Raw genomic sequence first — 24,816 nt, forward strand, 5'->3', positions numbered from 1 at the left:
AATAATTCTCAGAACAAAAGAACAAAAATAAAATAAAAGGCTGTAAACAAATGCAAGAGAAAAAAATAAATAAAAAGGTTTTATTATAAGAATTTAAAAAAATAACAATAATTAGTACTTGGTCGACACAGTTTTAGGTCTCCACCGCTGGATTTCACAAGGTGACCGATTTCACCAGGGAAACACGTTGGTCGTTTTTTAAGATGGCTGTTTTCTCACATTGTGAAATCTATTCACAGTGCAAGACTTGTTTACAGCAATACCTGGATTCAGACTGGCAGTTCCTATGCCCTAGAGAAATACAACAGAATGCAGTCTACCAAATAATCATCATCCTTCTCAGCATTGCAAAATGCTAATTTAAAGAGAACTCCAAACGTCCCTATCTTTGCCTTGTGTGCAAACCTACATCTGAGAAACAAGTCAATTTTGCGTTATCCATATAACAATAGGTTTCTGAAATCCCTCCGCAATTTATTCTGCAAACCTGCTTCATTTCACAGAAACAAAAAATTGGTCGATAAGGTTATGTTGGTAATAATTCCGTTTATTGGATCGTTTTGATAAAACAGCTTGGGCGAGTGGATGGAATTAGCCTGCTTAACTCTCTGACAGTTGGAGATCTAAGCGAATCACATTGAGAAAGGTGCCAAACAATGTCGTAACAATTGAACCGCGTGTTCTGTTTTTACCAGCCTGGACCTGGGGCACCTGAACCAAACTGGGATGCAAAACAAAAGAATTTTATATCTTGCTTTTAGAAGCAGAGTGTCTTTGTAATGAAATTGGCTGGATCAGGAAAATGAGCAACAAAAACAATGAACATGCAAAAGTCACTCGGGTGTGCAATTGTAAATGGTATTTAAACCCTACTCTATACAAACCTTTCCATCTGTGAACATGATTGCAATGTGAAAGGTTTACAAGTCATAGCGTAAAAGCAAGTAAATAAATAAAAATGGGATGTTACATTGGATTGCCTAAATTCCTCAGGAGACCTGACTCCGAGGCCAAAACCTACTCTATACTTTATATTTTATTGTAAAGAAATAATGTACATCAAATTATCACCCATAACATAATAACCTGCCAGCTAACTGTCCTGAATATGGAAAGGTCCAGATTTGGCAACCCTGTCACACAGTCCAAAAATGGTCTCTGGTGAATGAGTGAGTGTGTGTGTGTGTGTGTGTGTGTCTGCCTGTGAGTGTGCTTATGTGTGTCACACTGAGTGAGTGTATGTATGTCACTGAGTGTCTGCCTGTGTGTGTGTGTGTGCGCCTGTTAGTGAGTGAGTGTTTTACTGTCAGTGAGTGTGTCTGTCAGTGAGTGAGTGTATCTATGTATGTCAGTGAACACCAGGGAACTAACTCCAACCAGCACAATGCAAGTGCATAATTTTGAATGATAGGAGCCAAGTTGTAAAGATTGTTCTAAACTTAAAGACAAGGGAGATCTTTAACCATCAATCTCTTAAAGGAAAACTGTAATCAATTTTAATTGCTTTTAAATTTGGGGCCACAAACTCTGGTGCTTTAGATGTTGATGACTTATATCCTTCAGAATTCTTTACAATAGGTGGCCGAAGATAAGAGTTGTAGTTCAGCAACATCGGGAGGGCTGGAGTTTAAAAATGCTTGGTGTATATAAAATATTACCTTCTGACTTACTCCTGATAACCGCCTCCATGGTGGTTACCATCTTCAAGTAGAATTCTGGCAGAAGCATTACTTACCCAATACACCATATAGGTAATCAAGAGTGAATTTACATCCATGAACGCTGGCTTCATGTGCAAAGGTTGGTTAGTTAAAAATATGCAATGTGCCAAACTCAAATTGTGCATGGTCTTGGAAGATATGTGGCGTTTCCAACCACTGTCACAAAGAAGGGTAAATCAGGAGATACTTTTAAAAAAGGGCATTCATTTATATTTAGGTTTTAAAAATTATGCACAGAGAGGCTATATTGAATGATTTTTATTTATTTTTTTAATTAAAAATTATGAGTTTTACATTAATGTCTCAGGTCACCATTAACGACTATTGAGACTCTTATGAGAGTATATTTTAGATCAGAACGCCGATATGACTACTGGCAAACCCCATTATGAAATAAAATCTTAAATTACCATTATGCATTGATTAAATTAAATTGATTAAATGTGACAGTTGCTTGAGCTTTTAAAGGTAATGTTCCCATTTAAACAGTAGGAGTGATTTGAAAACAGTCCTTTGAGCAAAAGCAGTGACAGAGAACGTATAATGTATAAATGTTTGTATAAATTCTTTGTATAAATTACTCTTTGTGCTTGAAAAAAAAAAGAAAGAAAGAAAATAAATACTAAACAGTTACAACCACAAGTTACATTGTTAATGTCACCTTTTGAAGTTTCTGTGCCATACGGACTGTCCAGGTAGTCTGACATGTCTTGACTCCAAGCATCTTTCACCGCTGATTTGTATACCACCCGATCGTCAAGGCTCTGCGTCGGTCTGAAGTTGTTCCGCAAATACTCCACTGACTTGACGTGGTCCTGCTGTTCCGTGGTAAATATGGAATAAAATGCTTCCAGCTGAAGGCAAAAATTACAAAGTAGATTTAGAAGAAGTTGACAATATGTGGTCCGTAGGGTCAAAAATATGAGGGTTCTCGTAAGGTTAACTTACCAGTCCACTGAAACTATTTGTAGATGTTGACCTAATTAGTCGGCAGTATTTTAGCATGCCGAAGTATACATAGTTTTGCAAAATAACTAATGATTTGCAATCTTTGTCCAACCTCTTCCAATGTAAGAGGTTTCATTTTTTTCTGCTTAATGTACCTGTGTCTGTAATGTACCACCTTTTTGGTTCCTTTATTCTAAATTCAAAAGCCAGACGTAAATGTCATGAGTAAGCATAACAATGGATTTTGTCAAGTTGTAGTTCAGCTAACAGCTTCCATAGGGAGAAATCTGACCACTGAACTGCAGTTGTAGAATCCCCTAATGTGAGCAGAACTAATGCTGTGCAAGGTGATTTTTTTAAAATCTGATAAAACCCCATGCACACACACAATGCCGTTTGGGATTGATAGATTTGGGATTGATAGATAGATTTCTAGATGAGACATATGTTAGCAGTTATATACCCAATATCTACAAAAATATTTAAACAGCGAATGCCTGTTGCACTTTGCCGTTGCAGTTTTGGGTTAAACAGTTCAGACTCTACCGACCAAAATGAAAGTCTCCTGATTGGACGAAGGCTGATTGGACGAAGGCTGATTATGTTATGTCTAATTATTAGCACAAAATGCAGCAATATTAAAATGGAGTATATTTACCTTTCTATGCTTGTAAATCAGTTATCTATCTCATGCATTAAAACATAGGGCTCACTTTAAACTTTAAGTACCCTTTGAAAAATTACAAATATTTACTAGATGTTTGAAATAGTCTTCTAACTGGTAACTAAATATAAAATGAAATCACCAAATCTAGCAGCATAGTAAAATTAAAAAGAACAAAAAAAATTAAAAAAAATTATAAGACAATTTAACGAACCCACATTTTCCAGCCTGTCCATCACACTGACAAATGCAATCAACAATTGAAAGCAAAAAAAAACCATAACACCCAATGCCTAATTAAAGATATGTTGACAATATTCTAGCTAATTGATACCTAAACATTTCTTGCTCTGAAGCAAATACAGGACTACAGTCACTGATCAGCACATTATTTTGGGATATTATTAAGTACAACAATAAGCAGTGGGACAAGGTTGGGCAGTTCTGCTCTAGATAAATGCATCCTGCTCCTCAATGGAATAGAGTTACTGATGAAAATATGGCTTCAGAACCTCAGGCACAAGAGATCCAAATTCTATTTTATTTAAAGGTTAACTTGTAATCGCTAGAAAAGCCCCATTGAGTTGTATTCCAATGAATCAAAAGAACAGAATAGTGTTATTTACCCTTTAACAGGGAAAGTCATTTGGGTGACTCACAATATTTCAACTCCGTGGCCAATAAACCTTTTCAGTGGCGTTGAACTTTTACACCACTCTTTTGTCAAATCGAGTCAATGAGAAGTCTTATTTGAACTGTATGTTCCAAAGTGTCTGGTAGTTTTGTTTTTACACCTTTGTCTAAATAATTTTTTGTCTGTCTTGCCCTCAGCTTCTACTGACACTACCTTCAGCAAAGGAAACAGATAGAGCTTCAGTGCAAGTATTAAGAAAACAAACTGTTTAAATAAAGTGGTTATAAGGGCACCACTAGCCTGCTGTCTGTTAGCAAAGAAGAGGAGCCTGGAAATCAAGCCAGGAGCTAAAATAACCAGTATCAAGAAAAAATATCTTCAACAAGTTTAGACGAAAAAAAAGTCTACAGAGTATGCACTGCTTACTTCATACTGTGTACGTTTAAAAAAATAAAATAATAAGCAATAATACCTACAGTGACATTGCAGCTGTGGTCATTGCCAACATGTTGATATGGCTCTCAAAATCTCCTTTATTGATCTATTTAAATTAAACATGTTTAACCACATGAGGGGGCACAAATTACCATACCCACTACAGTGTACTTCCTGCTTCTAATGTGACATAGCTCTGAGGAAGTGCCAGAGGAAATGTAGCCATCTCTCATTGGTCCCCCGCTTTCCTCCCTTACAGGAACACTCTGTGCACCATAAAAACCTAAACGGAATAAAGGTGTTATGGTGGGATGAGGTCCCCGGACACTGTCTTACCTCAAGATGTCAATCCATTAACAAATGTTTTAATACAGGTTTTGAATCCGGCGCCTGATCTCTGCCCATGAACATTTGGTATCAGGAACCCTCAGACAGGAAAACACGGATAGGCTGAGACTATCAGGTGATGATCTCAGTGTATCAGAAGCACACCATTCACAAATTACATACATTTCTCAACCAGTTTTCTTAATGGAAAACTACCGATGTCTTCAGTCTACCAGTGGTTCTCAGTCCAAGCCTTCCTGATTCATGCCTCTGGCTGCAGAGGAAATAGCTAGGTAGAGCAATAGGGTGCCAGGATCAACACTCCGAGTTTAAACTGTTTGTTAATAGTTCAACCGCTTGAGGTAAACTGGGGGAACTCCTCGAACCGTAACAATTTCATTTTGATTAAGTTGTTATGGTGCACAGGTGTCCTTTTAAAATTACCATACATTATTTATGGGTGATAATAAAGTTCTGATAAATGCAAGTTATTTAGTGTAACTTCTTTCCACTTCATATATGGAATTAATTGTTTATAAGAGAGGATTAAAATAATAAATATTCAACGTGGCTACAAACTTGGTTAATAGATAATAGTTCACACTGGACTATGCAATTGATGTAACATACCTGGTGGTAAGAGATGAGAACAGGCCTGCTGAACACAACCCATTCTACAATCTCGCTGCACGGAGGGGTGGTGAGAGAGCCAGCATAGCGATAAAAACTCCCAAGAGAAGCGGGCAGGAGATCCCGCATAATGAATGGGTCCAAAAAAGTTTCTTTCTCTGCAGAAAAAAAATAAATAAATACAAAGCATTGTATCCATAAACAAACTGCAACAGCGACACACTTGAAAACGAGAAATCTCATTGTATCCATCCGGGTAAAATATTTTATAAATATATAATTAAATAAATAATATATGGAGTCTAGATTACCATACAATGAGAAACATAAACTGTTTTAATTACCAGGTATCAGCTGGCATGTGGAAAGCAGCGGTGACAGATACATATTAGTGACATAATTTAAAAGAAGTCAAATTGTCTTTATGAAAAGCACCACAGACTTCCACAATTCACGGGATCAAAAATATCATCCTGAAATGCAAAGTTGAATACAATCAGTGAACGCTGGTCCACTGGGGCAGGTTTTTGTTATGAAAAAAAAAAAAAAAAAATTAAAATAAAATTTACATGTACTGGCATTGTTAAGACCAATGATGTGCTGTTTTATGATAAAGAAAAAAAAAAAATAAACAACCAAGAAAACCATGTGATGGTCATTGTTATATCTGCAGCTTACTTTCAACATGGTGTAGAGTAGATAAATCCTAATAAGTTAGGTAAGGGGAGTGGGGCAGTACCTCACCAGCTTTAGATTTCACTAGCCCCCACTGAATATATCATTCTGTAAATGTATGTATTTTAGAAGTATATTTTATACGTACAATACATATTTCTTTATTAAATAAGAAGCCATGGAATGACATAGCTCCGGATGGGGTTGTTCTGTAGATACTTAAAATACAGTTAAAACATGCCATTGTCCTTCGTGGACCGAACAGGTTTGTGCAGTTTCGCTGCCTGTAAATTACATAATGTTATTCCATTACCATATTTTATCAAGGGCATCAACCAATATATAACCCACACATATACCGGCAAATCACACAATACCAATACTAATCTCATTTTGACAATAGCAGATGGTTGTAAAGAACTTGCGCTTTACACAATACATACAGAAAAAAATATATTTTCACTTCCAATTCAGGCTTAGGTCTACAAATAGGCCAGGAATGTCAATAGTTTGAGTTAAGGACAAGTGAGCCTTTCAGAACTCACAAAAAAAAGATACCGTATGTAAGAAGAGGGAAATAATATAATTAAAATAATCAATGTACAATGTTGTAAGGTCATAAATAATGTCGTGTGCCATTTCTTAATAGTAAACATCAATAGAAAGTCTACTATTTCAATTAAATGGCTAAGGACACAGACACACCAAAGGCCTTACGTGCATGGTGTAGCCAGTTTCTAAGCAATAGTAAGACTGCATTGCAGCATCAAGGTTTGAAGATCACAACGATACAGTGCAGGAAAATAATGCAGTTATTTTACAACAGTCTTAGCACCATATGCAGACAGTATCATTTTTTTAATAATTAATTGCTCATCAAAGTGAAAAGATGAAGAACAGGAATGCTAAATTCAAAGTTATTCAAATTTTACCCATGAATAATGGATGATTTTCATATTAAATACACACTGTATTAAGCAGTCTACATTTCAGCTCGTTCTGTCCTTCATTTTAACCATTTGGAAGTACATAATGAATTATCAACTCGAAGGAGAATAACACTGACAATGAACTGCCTTCTTAAAATGCAAACAGCATTCTCACTATCTTTTTTTGACAATTAGAAATGTGGGTTTTGAAATTCAGCAAGTCTATTTCAAAAAGTATCCGAAGTCACTTGAAGGTTTAATTTTTCTGTTGCAAACTCAAATCAACCCGAAGCTCAGGTTATGCCACTAGGTATTAAGCAATTACAGTGAGTTAAATAGAGAGGGATGGTCTGCGTGAAAAATTCAGTTAAATGAAACCCATTTTATGTGTCCAGTCTTTCGTTTTCACTTAAGCTCTTAAATCTTCTGCATTTTCTGTAGTTCATAGATCAGCCACATCTATCTCCTCTCAGCACTGCCAAGCAGATCTCATTAATCTGCAAATGCTAGATTAGAACAATCTTTAAAATTCAGAATATTGCACATGTTTCAATTAATGTATATATTCACTAGAGTTCTTCAAGAAGAGTTAGCGGCAATATTGTATTCATGGATTTATTTTGGTTGTGGAGTTAAGTGGAGTTAATTCCTCCTCTATTCTTTTTGATGGAACATTTTCATTGTAGGTAGGTCCTGAGTAAAGATCTGTAATCCTCCAGGTATGTCTTGCGGCTGCCAGGACACTTCTGTGGAAGCACTCATGGGAGTAAATGTGCTATACAGCTTTTGTTTTAGATATAAACTTTTGAGTAGTTTTTTTAAGAAATTTTTCCCCATATATTTTACTGCCCCCCCCCACTGCCAATCCCTCTGTAACAGCCACCACCCCCCCACACCCCTCATAACAGCCTCTAAACCACACAACATCACAGTCCCCTATCATAGCTCCAATCTTCTCCATTATAATGACTACTCCACGATCGTAGCTCATATCCCACATCACAGTCCCCATCGCCCCACACTCTACAGCCCACGTCTCACCAAAACACTACAGCCCCTATCCCCCTTACTACGGCCCCTATCCCCAATTAGCCCCATTCTCACAGCCCTCATCAATTGTATTGTGCTTAGTGTAATTACATTTATTTAGTTGTACATTCTATATTTGTACACTTTTTAGTCATATTCAATATTTCTTCCTCTTTTTCAATTTTAGTTCAGTATATTTTTCTGTACATTTGATGAACTTTGATCACCCCTTTCCAGAAGCTTGCCTTTTCAAACGTCTTCCACATCCAATCATGTGACCAGTGGTTTAGGCCTGTCCATCTTAGGGATGCAATCCCTCAGCCGTTTCATTTATAGGTCATTCTACTGCACTGAAGTATTTTTGAACTTCCCTTCTCACCTATTTTAGGACTGCCTACGATTCATGGTCACATGACACATTACTTTGATCCACGTCACGTGACCCTGCTTATTCTAAAATGTTATCCAGGGTGAAAGCTGCACATTTGAAATTTCCCACTCCCCTATATAACCACCAGGTATCTCTGTAATTCACTTGATAAAGCCTTGTGTAAAGGTGAAATGCATTGTGGATTATTTTAACTTTTCATTGCTATAAAAAGTATTTTTTTTTTTTTTTTTTAACTTATACCTATACTGGATTAGGCCATGTATTTTATATTGTTGATATTATTGTTCATGGCATCATTTGTAAAGTACTCCACTGCTGACTCCTGAACATCTGATCCTTGGTGGGGATCATACCACCTACGCTGAATACACCGAGCAGTTTGGTTGCACAACTAAATGTGAGTACAGCTCCATTATCCTTTACTTAGTAATGTCAACAGAGAGCACTATATTGTATTTATTTTCCCTTACATGGGCAAACTTTTGCTGATAAGGGATATGTAATGACCATGCAAAGATTTTGGAAATCCTTCCGCCCCCCAACCCCCCAATTATTTCGGGTTATAAACTCAACATATATGCATGTTCTGCTCGAACAGGATTTCTAACCGTTTTCCTGGAGTATATATTAAATTCACTGAGCAAATGTCAATTTTAGATCAAACAGGGTAAAAAGGTTCCCTAATCTCCTAATGTTTGTTTCATTTCTTGCATCATATATTGTATTATGCATGGCACTCTGAAATTAGCCATTATAAATTATGTGTAACCAGACTATGACCCATTTTCATGGCTATTTAAATCTCCACCTGCTACTAATTAAAGGCTCAAACAAAACAGTAATGTGGAGAATATGCCCAGCTTCATGTTAGAGCCTTATTAAACAAATGCCAAGTATGCTTCCAAGTTTGTACCTCAAGAGGTACCTATTACCATTGGTGGTAATATAGCAAAGTGGTTTTGTTCTGGTGAGAGGTGGTGATGCTTCTTACAGGATTCCTCAGAGTAACCAATGCCCGACCGTTTGTTGGCTCTGCTGAATTGGGCCTCATCCACACCCAGTTTATCCACCTCATAGATGGCATAGATATTAGGGAAATCATGACAAAATGTGGCACCCTTGAAAGGAACATTGCCTCCTGATTAGCCCAATCTGCTTCAAGACTATGTGTACAATACAGCCATTATGATCGGTATGCTTCCATCCCCAAGAGCACCTTCACCGTTCCCAAAATAAGCATGGTTAGTTTTCTCTTTACTTTCGCCAACACGCTTCTATTTCCATTTCTCACTTATGTTCCTTGTATCATCTTCTCACAAAAGCTCATCTGTGGTCTCTTAGTTCTTCTGTTCTTCTATTCTCTCTTGTTTTGCCTTTTGCATAACATGTAATCACTTCATTTTTTCCAGGGGTATTTTTTATGAGGGGGCAGTTTACATTAATTTAGAACAGTGAATTATGTTTATAACATTCCGTTGGCTTTGTAGATCCTTTAGAGTCGTCAACCAGTGTTTGTCTATAACTGTCACACTAATGCCAAGTACAATTTACAGATTTATATAACACATTTTCAATCTTCTTCTACCAAAACGGAGAAAACTAAGGTATGTTGAATTGATCTATACCATTGAATTAGTGGAACTTCTACAGTCATCAATAAGTTCATCTATAAGTTTGTTTCAATTCTTGTTTTATATAATATATATATATATATATATATATATATATATATATATATATATATTGCAGTTTTTCTATTTACAGTTTTACTTGTGATACAGCCTGTCACTACTGCTTTAGAATTTGCTCCTTTGCCCATAGTTTGCAAGTATTGCTTCAGTTGTCATGTCTCATCATAGAAGCACAAATAAGGAGTTCTAGCATGGCTCGTGGCAAGGTGAAATGCTAAACCTTACCTAAGCAAATCCATTAATTCCTTATTTTAAAACGCGTTGCACAATGTTGTAAAATATTTCACATCAGTTGGCAAAACTACTTTATACAGTGTCTAACTGAAGATTTATTGAGTCGAGCTTCCATGTGCATGTCTAATACCACCTCAATGCTATGAAATTGAGATGAAAATTAAATAGATTTAGCTTTATTTATATATTATATCAAATTGAGATTAACATAAGACTACTATGTGTGTTGACATTTTGTCAATTTATGGAACCAAGTTATTTTTGGAAAATTGGTGTTCCTTATGAAATTTTTGAGTTGGCAACCGCTTCTCTTTTCCCCACTTGAATAAATGTTATTGAAGTGCTAATTGAGGCACGAAGTACAGCAGCAGTAAAAATAACATCTATAAAAAAAACATTCAGGTACTGATACTGCCAAATATATTTTCCTTAATAATGTCCACTAGTGCATGAAGGCTCCATGCATTCCAAGATGTCCACAAATCAAGCAGTTCATTTAATTTCAAGATGAACATGCCCGGCATCGGATATAAATAATAAAAATATATAAATAATAGCATGAATCATATCTAATTTTAGTTAGCTGTTAAAAAAATGTTTTAATACTTCTCATATCAAAGGTACACTCTAAAACACGAATAGCATATGCTCATTGCACTGATTATGGTGCAAGATCTTTCCCTCGTCCCTTTAAGGATTGCATTTAACCAGCCCTCAGTTTGTGGCACATTTTGAAGTGCTCAAGCAAACCAGTGTGCCATGTCATACTGGTTAAAAACTATTGAATAGCTCCCAATATTGGGACTCATGGAATCAAAACGTGAGTGTCGGAACGTGTTGTCAGTGATTAAACTTGCATGGTTGGCAAAATCCACAGGTGAAAACCAACCCACTAAAGGAGCCTGGCTGACTGCATCCAACGTACAGAACCACGTAGAGTGCACAGCTGAATCTCTCTATGCATCGTCCTAGTGCCCACAGGACAGTGAGAGCAGGTCTAGTGATGTGCTCATGCTGCACTGTCCAAAGGAAGTAAACCGGGATGGCAGCAGGACTTTAAATAGGGATTGTCCCAACAAAATTGGGGGGGCTGCTACTGATCTAGATGTTCCGTATAACAAAGCAAAAGTCAAACCGGGAACTGCACTCATCCATATATAAAGACTTGGGTGCAGACGTGTTGTGAATTACACTGTTGTGATAGTGTAAATTTATTTGCAGGAGAACAGTCCATGCTCCGATTACAGAAATAATGCACTTCTTTTCTCTTATACTGAGTAATAAACTCCCTATTAGAAACAAATGGGAATTTTATAAAGAAAAAAAGAAAAAGTTGGCAGAACATTTTCCTTAAAGGACCACTATAGGCATGCAGACCACTGTAGCTCAATAAAGTGGTCTTGGTGCCAGGTCCATTTAGTGTTAACCCTGCCTGCTGTAAACATAGCCGTTTCAGAGAAACGGCTATGTTTACACTAGGGTTAAACCAGCCTCTAGTGGCTGTCTCATTGACAGCCGCTAGAGGCGCTTCTGCGCTTATCACTGTGATTTTCACAGTGAGAAGACGCCAGCGTCCATAGAAAAGCATTGAGAATGCTTTCCTATGGACTGTCTGAATGCGCGCGCAGCTCTTGCTGCGCATGCGCATTCAGCCGATGATGTCGGAAGGAGGAGGAGAGTCCCCAGCGCCAAGGGAGCCTGGCGCTGGAGAAAGGTAAGTGTTTAACCCCTTCCTACCCCTAGAGCCCAGTGGAAGGGGGGCTATGAGGGTTGGGGAGACCTGTTAACACTATAGTCCCAGGAAAACAAGTTTGTTTTCCTGGCACTATAGTGGTCCTTTAATGCACAACAGGGGTTAAGGATTAACTAATAATAGGACACAAAATATTGTGCAGTAAAAGTTTGTATTTTCGACCCTCTCTAGTAAGCAGTCATCATTTCCAAATGAGAAATATATACACAAGTATGTATAATGGGCATAAAAGCTCTATGAAAGAGTGAAGGATAGATCACTAGCTTGTAATGTGTGCTTTTGAATAGTAATTGGGAATCTAAAGTCAATTTCAGCCTTGCAGCTCATTGTGCTATTCATGCTGTTAGGTTACATCTTGCAATACATTATTTGTTTGGTTTATTGCTCAAGCCTGCTTGGAATTCCATTTAATCCCTTGTTTAGCTGGCTACAATACCCAAGAAGAGAGAGAACGAGTTAAGATTCCCATAAACGGCACAAAGGGAGAGCTCCCCAAACATTCAGAGCCTCTGGTATTCTATCTTGATCTTCATCTTTTCATCCTTGAATAGCCCAACACAAAGCAAACCCTCTCTCTGAGCGTAAACTATTTGTAGTCACTCCTTTGGTCTCCTCCACAGCACTGTGGGTCGTCCCAAGGTGATGCAAGGAAAAAAAAAAAGTATTTTGGAGTAAATCAACTGTAAAGAATTAAAAGACAGAATTATACTTTATATGACTAAGCATAATCTTATATTTTTAACTTAAAATGTGTTACTCCATTGTAAACAACGTGTTCTTGGTTTTAGCACAGATCAGCTGCAAAACTCTTTAAAAAAAAAAAAAAAAAAAAAATTGTCACCTTGTAAAAATAGAAAACAGGAAACTACATCTTGACGGCTACATTGCGCTTCTTAAGACTGTCAAATGATAGAATATTTCAATAATAATATTCCATATAGGCTTCTAAACCCTTTTTACAGTTCGGTAAACAACAGAAGTCACTCCGTGACCCTCCCTTATGGCTGGTTTCCTTGGTGAGCACAAGAGCAGAGATAGATTTAATGTTGTACTTTGCAAGCCATGTTGAATGCAGGTGCCTTAATTCATTATTCTACAAAGAATGTATACTGGACTTGCATTATCATTACAGATTCAGAGGTAACAGACGTTATGACATTATCATGCATGGGAGGCAGTATTAAGCACTAGTGTCTATTCTTCAGAGAACAAAAGCACGTTGGGGGAGCAATTAGTAAGTAAAAGGGATCTATTGGTATAAACCAACTGTATTTAAAGATCCTTATGACACCACACCCGATGTTTTAGGCAGCAGCCCTTTCCATACATTGTACGTTATAATACAGTGAAAAAAGATTATTCAACAGTGGCAAACATTCAATACCGTTGCCAATCTGACCTTGGGGTGCATTTGCTGGGAGACCACTCCTAGGAAGATGGTGCAATGCTCAGAGAAATTGCAAAAAACCCAAGAGTTACATATCAGAAGCTACAGGCCTCAGTTAGCACGTTAAATGTTAATTGCAGTACAATTAAATAAATAACAAGTATGCTTTGTTCGGAAGGGTTGCCAGGAGAAACCCTCTTCTATTTAAAAAGGACAAGGCAGCATGGCTTAGGTTTGCAAAGTTACATTTGAACAAACCACAAGACTTCTGGAACAATGTCCTTTGGACAGACAAGACCAAAGTGGAGATGTTTGGTCAGGCTGCACAGCACCACATTTGGTGAAAAAACAATCAGCATATCAGCACAAACACCTCATACCAACTGTCAAGCACTGTGATGGAGGTGTGAGGATTTGGGCACGATTTACGTCACAGGTTCTGGGAACCTTGCAGACAGGTCAAGCTTGACCGATATTGAGCCATGCAACAGGACAATGATACCAAACACACCAGCAAATCTACAACAAAATGGCTGGGAAAAAAAAAAAGTATTAAGGTGTTGCAATGTCCCAGTCAAAGTCCACACCTCAACCCAATTGAACTGCTGTGGCAGAACCTCAAGAGAGCTGTGAATAAACAAATGCCAGCAAACCTCGATGAACATGTAAATAAGAGTAGTTAAAAATTCCTCCACAACAATGTGAGAGACTGATAAAGTCCTACAGAAAATGATTATTTTGTATAACAACTAAAGATGGTTCTAGAAGGAATTGAATCATAAAGTGTACTTCGTTTTTTTTCACATGGCTTCTCCATTTTGGCTTTATTTTTTGTTAAATAAACCATGACAAGTGTAATAGGTCATGTGTGGTTGCTCATCTGAGGTTGTATTTACCTAAATTTAAAACCAGCTAAGGAACAGATGATTGTTATTATGCCCTGATTTGTAAAACTATATTACTCAAAGAGGGTGCACTTTTTTTCTAATGACTATAGTTACACATGAACATCCTTGAGGACCAGAACATGGGAAATGTGATTATCCCAGTAGAAATTAAAAATTTTTTAGGACAGTATAAGCTAAACTGTAAATGTTTGAGGTTATAGTTGGATATGTATCCATATACCCTGAGAAACAGATTAAATAGCCTCAGACACATTTTATAAAATAGCCTGATCAGAATTCATATAACTGTGTGTATATATATATATATATAAACAATCATAATGCTCCTATACATTAAAGATGCACAAATATCATCCAGATAAACCTTTCTATTTTATGTCTAGGACACATTATTAGAGCAGAAATGTTTCCTGTAAGCATCCCATACCTATTTTTCACATCCTGTAGATTTATTGCCGTTCACAGCTGCAACATTAAATGACTCAGAATGTAGGACAATTAATCCTAGACGCGATTTGTTTTAATCTGAAAAGTGTCAACTGGTTTTAGATTTTCAATCAGGATACCAAAGAATTACTCTAGTTGTGATGGAAGAAGTTACCTTCTGGGTTTTTTTTTTGGTAGGAGAGTGGATATCCTGCAGAAAGCCAAATGGTGTTTTTACAGCCTACTAGTATACTACTTTAGTAGTTAAACAATCCAACTATCATAATATAACACCATGTTAACTACAAGTTAAATGGATACTGCAAGCATCATGTCATGTCATTGCATAGGTTTTGGTGCAACAAGCTCACAGTTGTCCATGTCTCCCTGCATTTTGTATCTATACTTGCAGAAGCCTGTGATTGGACCTCAGCGCGGTCCCAGTGACATCAGAGGGCGTGTGGAAAAGCAGCCCTGATAGCTTCACTCCGTGCTGACTGAAACCTTTTATAGTGAATATTCAAAGCACAAAGACCTTAAATTTGAATACTTATTTCAGTAAATAGTCCTGTGTTTTTTTTCCTTGCTACAATATATATTTTAGAAAACCATTCAAGTGCCACAATAGAAAGAAACAAATATAAACCTTCTTTGACAAAGACCAAATCTATTTTCTTTAGATTAATAATAAGACAAACAAGACGGTTCCCGTGCATTTAAGATAAAGGGGATTTATCTAAGCTTGAGATCAATCTTCTCAGAAATAAAACCCAGAGTATATTTCCCACAAGCTGAACACGTAACATTCCTACAAACCTTTAATTATGTCCGCTTTGAGTTTATTTCTGTTAATCAGCAGGAATAAAATGGACAGCATTGAATTAAACTATTTTCATCCTGAAAATCTTTGCACTTTTAGGGATCTTAAGATCCAACACTTTGAATACATGTAAGTCCCACAACTGGTTTATCAAAGAGAGGCAAAGATGTAGAAATGGCAAAAGCTTGGTTATATGGAAATTAGGTAAAAAAGAGGCAAATGGTAAAAGAAACATTTTGGGGATGCTGTGAACCTGGAAACCTTGTTTTTAGATGGCTTTGTGCTTTAATATATGTTAATCTTATAGAGAGGGGAAAATGACATGACTACAGGACACGTTGAAACGCCAACCTAACTTCCAGATTAGGCGGTGGTGGAGTAATGTTTTGGGCCGGAATCATGGGAAGAGAGCTGGTCGGCCCCTTTAGGGTCCCCGAAGGTGTAAAGAAGACCTCTACAAAGTATGTGGAGTTTCTGACTGACCACTTTCTTCCCTGGTTCAGAAGGAAGAACTATTATTTTCCATAATAAAATCATCTTCATGCATGACAATGCACCATCTCATGCTGCAAAGAATACATCTGCATCAATGGCTGCTATGGGGATAAAAGGAGAGAAAGTCATGGTGTGGCCTCCATCCTCCCCTGACCTCAATCCTATTGAGAACCTTTGGAGCATCCTCAAAAAAAAGATCTATGAGGGTGGGAGGCAGTTTACATCCAAACAGCAGCTCTGGGAGGCTATTCTGACATCTTGCAAACAAATTCCAGCAGAAACTGTCCACAAACTCACAAGTTCAATGGATGCAAGACTTGTGGAGCTGCTATCAAATAAGGGGTCCTAAGTTAAAATGTAACGTGACCTATTAAAATGTTTAAAAAGTTAAAATGTTGTTATAAGTTTGATTGAAATAGCTTTTGATTTCAGTAAATATGCTGCAAACACAACAAATGACAATTTTCAGTTCTTTACAACCTATAAAGTGTTTTGAAACTTACTGTGCATAATAATTTGTAACAGTGCATTGCAAGTTTTTTTATGTTTTAAAAAAAATACTGTTATCATTAGGAGGTTTATTCAATAAAATCTGAATTGTACTCTTAATAGTTGATAACATGAGAATTATGCTGACTGTTGTTTACACCAATTAAGGTAAATGAGAAAAATATAATTTGCATAATAATTTGGAACAGGGTGTATATTGTCAAACCCCACACAAAGGTTTCAAATAAAATAATGGAAACTTAAATGGAAAAATTATGTGTAAAAGGGATAGTAGGATCACTTGCTAATTTGAAAGTGCATTCTTAAAAATTGATATGGAAGATTATAAATTACCCACTATAGCCATAAATAATGTCACAAAACTCACACCACTGTGTAACTTTAGATCAATGGTCCCCAAGCCAGTCTTCATGGCCCACCAACAATCCAGGATTTATGTATTTCCCTATTCAAATGGAGATAATGACAAAACCTGGTCTGTTGGTGGGCCATGATGACTGGTACGGGAACATGCTTTAAATGATGACTAATCAGTTAAAACTATGAAGGCCTTTGTAAAATAACGACTGCATTCCATTTACTTAATTAAAAAAACTGGTTGCTTGATCTAAGATAACCTATACCTGCAGGAGGAGAGGGGGAAAAAATAAGAAAAATTAAAATTAAGATTATTGTCCCTGGTTAACATTGCTCCAACTGTTTGGCACACAGCATGGGCAAAATTAAACATAGTTTTCGTAGAAGCCACGTATAAACCACATAATATGTGCATTGTTCTATTGTTGCTTTTGATCATTCCACCTGTAGTGTATCAAGATAAGTATCAAGAAAAGTGTTGGTTGCATAGTCACATGGGTTTTTCATGGGACCTAATCCTAAGGGCTCGTTTAGGATTCTTAAATACTTAAATGACCTTCACAATATTTTACTAATAGAATGGAACACAATTCCTTCTCAGCTTTCGAATATAAAGAATGCCAACTTTATTACTTGATTGCCACTGACCTGGAGTAGCCATTTAATGATCAATATGTGCCACTGCAAGGAGAGATATCCTCACACCTACTGTACTATTTGCTTTCACATATAGATTTGTATTTTGCAAGCATTGTCCCATGGCACTTTAATTATAAACACAATAAAGTATAAAACTTTTTTTGGGAAGTTATACTAGATTGGTACAGTGTATGATAAAGTGTTTTCAATATTAAAGACTGTAAGGGGTAATTCACTAAGTGAGAATTCAAAGTGAATTTCAAATCGAAAGCCAAAGTAGCTAAAACGAAAAGCCTATCTCGATTTAGAGACCTTTTCCAGTTTGGCGATGCTAACCTTACTTTTAAAACCCTCTTTCAATTCTCGGTTTAGTGGATAGTATTATTATACGATGACCTACCTTGGCTCTATATGTATTGGTTGGCAATATTCTCAAGATGCTTAGCCAGCTAAGAAAGCATGACAAATTAAATTTAAAAATACATCTGAAGTGCAAGGGTATCTTACTCAATATTGGGAGATATGCAACTGGGACAGGAGTTGGGGCAAGCCTATAGGGTCATATTCATCACTGGAGATGCACAGAAAGAACATCCTTCCTTGGAAAGGGGGGCAGGGTGACAGAGAAAGAGCATGTCGGCCTGGCACATAATCATTTTGAAGCAATCGGTGCATGGTTTATGTGCCCTGATAACATTCAGCACAGTGCAAGACCATCTACTAATGCACTCGCTGAAGGAGAGGTCCCTGGGGTCCCACGATCTTGCGACTTTTAGGCTCGTTTGAGCAGGGTCTTCTTCAAGTCTCATCTGCCATTATTTTGTATGCACAATATTATTACGACTGCCAATTATGAAGTTCCAAAATATATCCATTTTATAATTGTACAGCACACCAGAATATGCTGGCACTATACAAATGCAAATAATAATAATGAGGGACACCAGAGAACCAACCCAGGACAGGAGCCCAAAATTGGGAAGCCCATACTGGATCAAGGATTGTTGTGAGGTTTACTATGGTTAGCCAGATGTAGAGATGCAAGTACACAAGCTTACCGGAGAATGTTATTGGCTACAATGCCTTTACAAATTAGTGTTTTTACACCTTCTCTTTACTTTAATTGAGAGCTGTTTCAAATCAAAGAGTGCTCTGCAAAATGTGAATATGTTTGTTTTTTTTCCTCAAAAGACAAGTGTTGATTTATGGTTATCTCCAAAACCTGAAGACAAATAATTTATGAAGGAACAAACTATCCTAAGAGGAAAAATGTTTAGTACACGTTGGAGATAAATAGCAAGGGAGAAAGACCCGCACTGTGCTGTTGTGCTAATATAGATGATATATACTAAGTTGTAATGATTTATAATGCGCACATTTCAAAGCAGTGACTGAAAAGAAACAAATTGCTTACTGTTAGCACAAATCCATTTTCAGGTTAAAAAAAAATAGGTTTGCGCATTTAGAATGAAACATTCATGTATAAGCACGCTCTTTTAAATGGTTGGTTTTATCCAGTGCAAAAGATGGAAGACATAAAACAAAGATATTGTGTATATGCATTTGCACACACGACATAAAAAAAACATTTGTATCTTATCCCGAAAGCTTTCAGCTTCTCGATCAGCCATCAAAGTATATCAGTCACCCTCGAATGTGTGAATGACAAGTTTAATGTCCAGTAATTTACAAGATTGAATCTATACAATCCTCTATTTAAATCATCAGCAATTGTATAGATTAAAAGAATAGCAAATGCATTTATTAAAAACTGATAGAAACATGAATATTTAACCAGGGTTGCACACGTCCATTTTCTCCAGTATAGCTAAGCCTTGTGGGTATATGCATGTAGCAGCCATACTGAGAAATCTATGCTGTTGATGGAATGCAGCGATAAGCTACGGTTTTACAGAATAAAAAAAAGTATATTTTATTTGTAGATTTGCTAGTGAACTTTAAAAAGGTATTGCATTCAGAGGACATCTGAAACACGAGGTACCTCTGCCAGTTTTATTCACACAAGTTTTTGAGAGAAACATTACAACATTTTGAATTTTTAAACAATTAATTACAAAGCCATTTCTGAACATAAGAAGATACATGTGTTTGAAGCATTTTCTTACCATGATGAACAACGCCTTTTAATCCATGAATGATGGGATCCAGGGCTGGGTTATTTCTTTGTGTTGCCTATAGTATATATAAAAAAAAAATATATTAATACAGGTTTACCTTTTTTTAGAACATAAGATGTACACATAGGGCAATAACTTTTTATAGGTGAGGATGTTATAGATACTCCGGCTCAGCCAGAGTATTGTCATTAAAAATATATCCACGACTCCTGAAATTAATTCAGCGTAAACTGCTAACATTCTGAACATCAATACATCTCTCAGGTTGAGAAGTATATCACCATAAACAAATGATGAAATAATCTGAGGAGTGTTTTCTATATTTGTGCTATGGCACAAGTCATGCGCAAGGTCTTAAAAGTTACTTGCCACTGCATGCCTGGAGTGTCCACTGAAAAATCACCCGTGGTGATTTTCTACATATTCATCCTGATATTGGAATGTTTCTGTCTAAAAAGGCAAAACCTGCATTTCTCTTGTCTGCTGCCTTTTCAAACCCTCCTCTTCTAACTCCGCCCAAACTTTCTGTGGCTGTCCAATCACAGACATCCCAATGCACGTCAATGAGAAGTCTTTGCAAGGCAGGTATTCTTAACAACTGCTGCCTCTTACGTTTAGCTCCACTGAGCTAACCAAACCAGGAAGTAACAGGGCCTGCTGTCTGCTTAAAAAGCCAAAGGGTTATATATGCAGAGGGTGATGTTAACATCATTAAGAGGTCAACAGTGACATTTTATTGGGCCGGGTGCCCTTGCTCACTCTGGCTGTAATAAACCATTGTTTTGAAATGCACTATACTTTTGTATTGTCGTATATGTTCCTTGTTTATGTAAGCTAGGGATGTGGTAGGTAAGACACCTGCTTTCAATTAGAGAGAGAGAGAGAGAGAGAGAGAGAGAGATGGGGGGAGAGAGAGAGATGGGGGGAGAGAGAGAGATGGGGAGAGGGAGAGAGAGATGGGGAGAGGGAGAGAGAGATGGGGAGAGGGAGAGAGAGATGGGGAGAGGGAGAGAGAGATGGGGAGAGGGAGAGAGAGATGGGGAGAGGGAGAGAGAGATGGGGAGAGGGAGAGAGAGATGGGGAGAGGGAGAGAGAGATGGGGAGAGGGAGAGAGATTTCAATTGAAATCTGCACTTTTTGCAAAAAATAAAAAATAAAACTCATATTTCACACAAAGCTTTTCAGCAAGCTGAAGTGCCTTAGGGGTCTGGGGCATCCCTTTAAACTGTCATTTTGGTTGCCCTGTAAAGTATGTGTTTCTGATGGGATTTTTTTCAATTTTATTTTTAAAAAATGCTAATCACGGACAGCTAGTTGTAACCTGGGATTTTCTGTTATGAGCTGATTGGCGCCCAGCCTTTCACAAGGTAACTTACTAAAGTTGGAAATAAAAGAGAATTTTAAATTTAAGGACAAAATAGTAGAATTTGAGGGGGGAAAAAAAAAACTTTATGTCAGCAATGCCTTCATTTTGGCTATTTTGGTTTTACATTTGAAATTCACTTTGAATTCAATTTTAATTCCAGACAGTTTTCACTTCAGTGAATAACCCTGTTCGGTGTTCAATGTATGACACTTGACTGAATTTAATTAGGCAGCATTCCATTGGACAATTATTGTTTCTTTAAAAGAAAAAAATATATATATTTTCTTAACTCTCTGAACGGCAGAGTATGGCTTTTCATTGGATGCTGAAACGATTAAGTGGTTCCAGATCCAATGCCACATTTACATACAACACTATATACACGCAAACACCACAAATTGAAATCGTAATTAAATTCATGTAATGCCTGTGTTTGTTACATTTAGAGTCGACTTTGTACACCATGAATAATGCATTAAAGGATAACATAGTAACTTGCTTTGCAATAGTACTGCATAGATGTATATAAAATTCAACAAGGTCAACAATATATCTGTTGGCAGTTTTTATTGGAAAACTACATCCATAAGATTCAGCACATCAATAATGTAATTTATACTGTATCTGCAAACATTATTTCTCTAGATCACATAACAAAATGGAGAGAAAAAAAAAATGCTGCCACTTGTTTATTATCAAGCTTATTTGTGGATTTTTTCTCATTTTCATTGTATGTTATTTTGAGGATTAACAATAACTTTCTTTTTTGAAAGAAACTATTCGACTAACAAAATAAATACTGATAACCTACAATGCTATACGTCAGGGTATTATTATAGTCCTCTACTTTTAGTCACAAGGTGAACCTTTTCGACTATATTTATTGTTTGCCCACAATATATGACCTCATACGTCAAACACATTAAATTCTTTAATGTGGCGTCTTCTGGTATGAGTGACTCTTTACGAAAGTTGGGGTCACAATCAAGGTTGAGAGGAGTTTCATTCTACGGTATGAACAAAAGACTTTGATATATCTTTCAAAGCATCCTAATTCCAGAGAGATCCAGATAATATTTTACAAAGTAAAATTATATCTGTGGTCAAGGTTTATATACACACAGCCTGCAGACAATATCATGTATTTACACAAAGGTAAGCATACGGCTAAGATCAGTAGAATGATTGTAGAGATGCTTTGTGACATATAAATCTGATATTCAGAGGGTGATGTTAACACCATCAAGAGATCAACAGTGACATTTTATTGGGCCAGGTGCCCTTGCTCACTCTGGCTGTAATAAACCATTGTTTTGAAATGCACTATACTTTTGTATATGCTCCTTGTTTATGTAAGCTAGGGATGTGGTAGGTAAGACACCTGCTTTCAATTCCTCTCTAAGTCAACGTCTGGGTACATGTAACTTGTTGTCCACTTGTTTTTTGTTCCACTTTTGCTCCTCTTTGCAGATAGTCATAATCACTTGAACAGTTTCACCTTGGCTACTAGACTTTAGCCTTTTTAATTACGGTAATCTAAAGAGACAGCTGCAACAGTCTGCAGTGTGGTATCACAGGGAATGAACCATGGCTCATCATCCATAATGTAATACATGCATCATAAAACGGCTCTGTCATTCGAATCCTCCACTCCCACCACTGACTACTTTGTCTTCTGTACTTTTTCCTACTTTTAACAAACTGGGGACCTACCACTTGCAAGCTATGGCAAGCCCCCAGCCATCACTACTGATGGCTAAGGGGAAAAGGGCTTTGATTGTGGAGGATTCCACATCTTGTGGGATCCTCCACAGCCACAAAAAAAAGTGTTGATCGCTTGCACAAGTGTGAGACTATATCAGTGACATCAGGTCAGATGCTATCAGATGAAGGAGAAGATATAGTATGGCAGAGTCTATGAGGATCAGGAAAAGCTCACCTTTCTCTGCACCTTCTGTCCACCTCAGTGCAAAGTCATGATCAAGGGTCTTTGCAAAATACGCAAAGGGTTTGACATCAAGGTGACAAAGCCGCTTTAAATACACACACACGCACGCGTGAACGTTAACCTGAACTGAAATTCGAATAATTATGGTTTATCCAGCAGAGCTCGTGCCTATTTGCTGGCCTCCTTCCAAGAATGTAGGTAGACTTTCTAACTTGGGGTGGCAATGATTAAATAAACTATTTACTAAAATGTCTAAACATAGGCAGTTATCAAAGGGGAACAAGGAATTGTGTTACTCAGTTTGCAAAGTCTCTTGAGTATTTTAAGCAGGTTCTTTTTTAACAGGAGGAAATTAAATCACAACTAAGAAAACGATTCAAGCCACCAGCGGTGTAAAACGCATGCTAAGGGGTGATTGATGGAATGTGTCACTTACTGAACAGCAAAATGGGACAGCTGAAATTTTATTTAAAGCTATTTTAGTGCACTAGGCCACTTACTCTCCTTTGAGAAAATAATATGATTTCTTCACAGAGCATGGAGTCCGCTTATTTAAGCAGCAGTGTACAAGATCTTTCAATCCTTACAACCGTTGAGAAGAGAAATCACCCACTAGGGGGTAACATTTTATCCGAATGAAGTCTATCTTATAAAATTGGCCACTGGTTTTAAACGGTTTTCCTGCAACTAAAGTAATACCTTGGATATAACTACATTTCAGATGCTTTTTAATTGGAGAGAAAGAAAGAGAGAAAAAGAGAGAAAAAAGAAAAACGAGGGTGAGAATTTACGAAATGGAAATTTATAAACATGTTTTTTCTCTTTGACTCAAAATAGTGCATTATGAAATCTACCCAACAGAATGCCTAGATGAGATTACAGTTAATGGTGTGAAAGAAATATCCCTTTAAAGAGGGCATTTAATCATTGCAAATGTGCAGTTTATTTGTTCTGGAGCAATATAGCCAAAAGCCTAATCCATTACTCTTCATGCAGTATCATTTATATGGAGCTGATTAATAATTACAGAAAATGAGGACTTGAGTGAAAGGTGCAATCAGCCAGGAGATCCGGTGAACTATTGTAGTGTCACTGTCAAGTTGAACAGTTATTATTTGGGTGCTTTATGTCTAAGTGAATTCCGACATCTATATTTAGAAGCAATCATTAAACAATACTGCAATATGGAGTATAGAAAAGTATTTTATATCTTGCATACACAAGAGCTGTTGCTATGTCTAATTTTGGGGACCTCATTTAGCCATTAACAAATTCTAGTTGAGTCCACATTACCTACAACTATCTAAGGATATCTGATCCCCCTAAGTGGCAATGTCTATTAGGGCTATTTACTACAAAATGCAACGTGAATTTAAAATTTAAGGACAAAGTAACTGAGCTGAACTCCGACTTTAGTTAATAACGCTGTATTTGTCGGTTTTATAAAGTTATGACTTGGAAGATATCAGGTCCTCAAACTGATGGTTGATGTGTGGCTTGCATTTTGAAACCAAATCACTACTAAAAATTTCTGAACAGAGTATAAAATAAAACAAGTTAAAGTAATTATGCTCTCGCTGCAAACAAAAATTCATCAAGATATAAATTATATAAATAATAAATAGGATTTGATTACTCGAGAATGAAAAGACAATTATTATTTTTTCTACTGAATATGTTGTCAGAAATTTTTTTTTTTATTATTACTAAACACAAAATAATTTTTTGTATTCTATTAAAAAAAGAGCTGTCCGTTAATAT

At 36.8% G+C, this 24,816-nt stretch overlaps 1 protein-coding gene across 3 annotated transcripts in view; it reads right to left on the minus strand.

Annotated features, from left to right (window-relative positions):
* The window catches only part of PTPRG (protein tyrosine phosphatase receptor type G), a 486,380-nt gene that overhangs the window by 135,437 nt on the left and 326,127 nt on the right, over positions 1-24,816 (minus strand). For all 3 annotated transcript variants that reach the window (XM_063426859.1, XM_063426861.1, XM_063426860.1), the window contains exons 6-8: positions 19,730-19,796; positions 5,360-5,517; positions 2,383-2,575 (exon numbers count right to left, since the gene is read on the minus strand). In XM_063426859.1, the coding sequence (XP_063282929.1) occupies positions 2,383-2,575; positions 5,360-5,517; positions 19,730-19,796 (418 nt within the window). The remainder of the gene's footprint in view (positions 1-2,382; positions 2,576-5,359; positions 5,518-19,729; positions 19,797-24,816) is intronic.

This window comes from Pelobates fuscus, chromosome 7 (genome assembly GCF_036172605.1).
Source record: "Pelobates fuscus isolate aPelFus1 chromosome 7, aPelFus1.pri, whole genome shotgun sequence".
Classification (NCBI taxonomy): domain Eukaryota; kingdom Metazoa; phylum Chordata; class Amphibia; order Anura; family Pelobatidae; genus Pelobates; species Pelobates fuscus.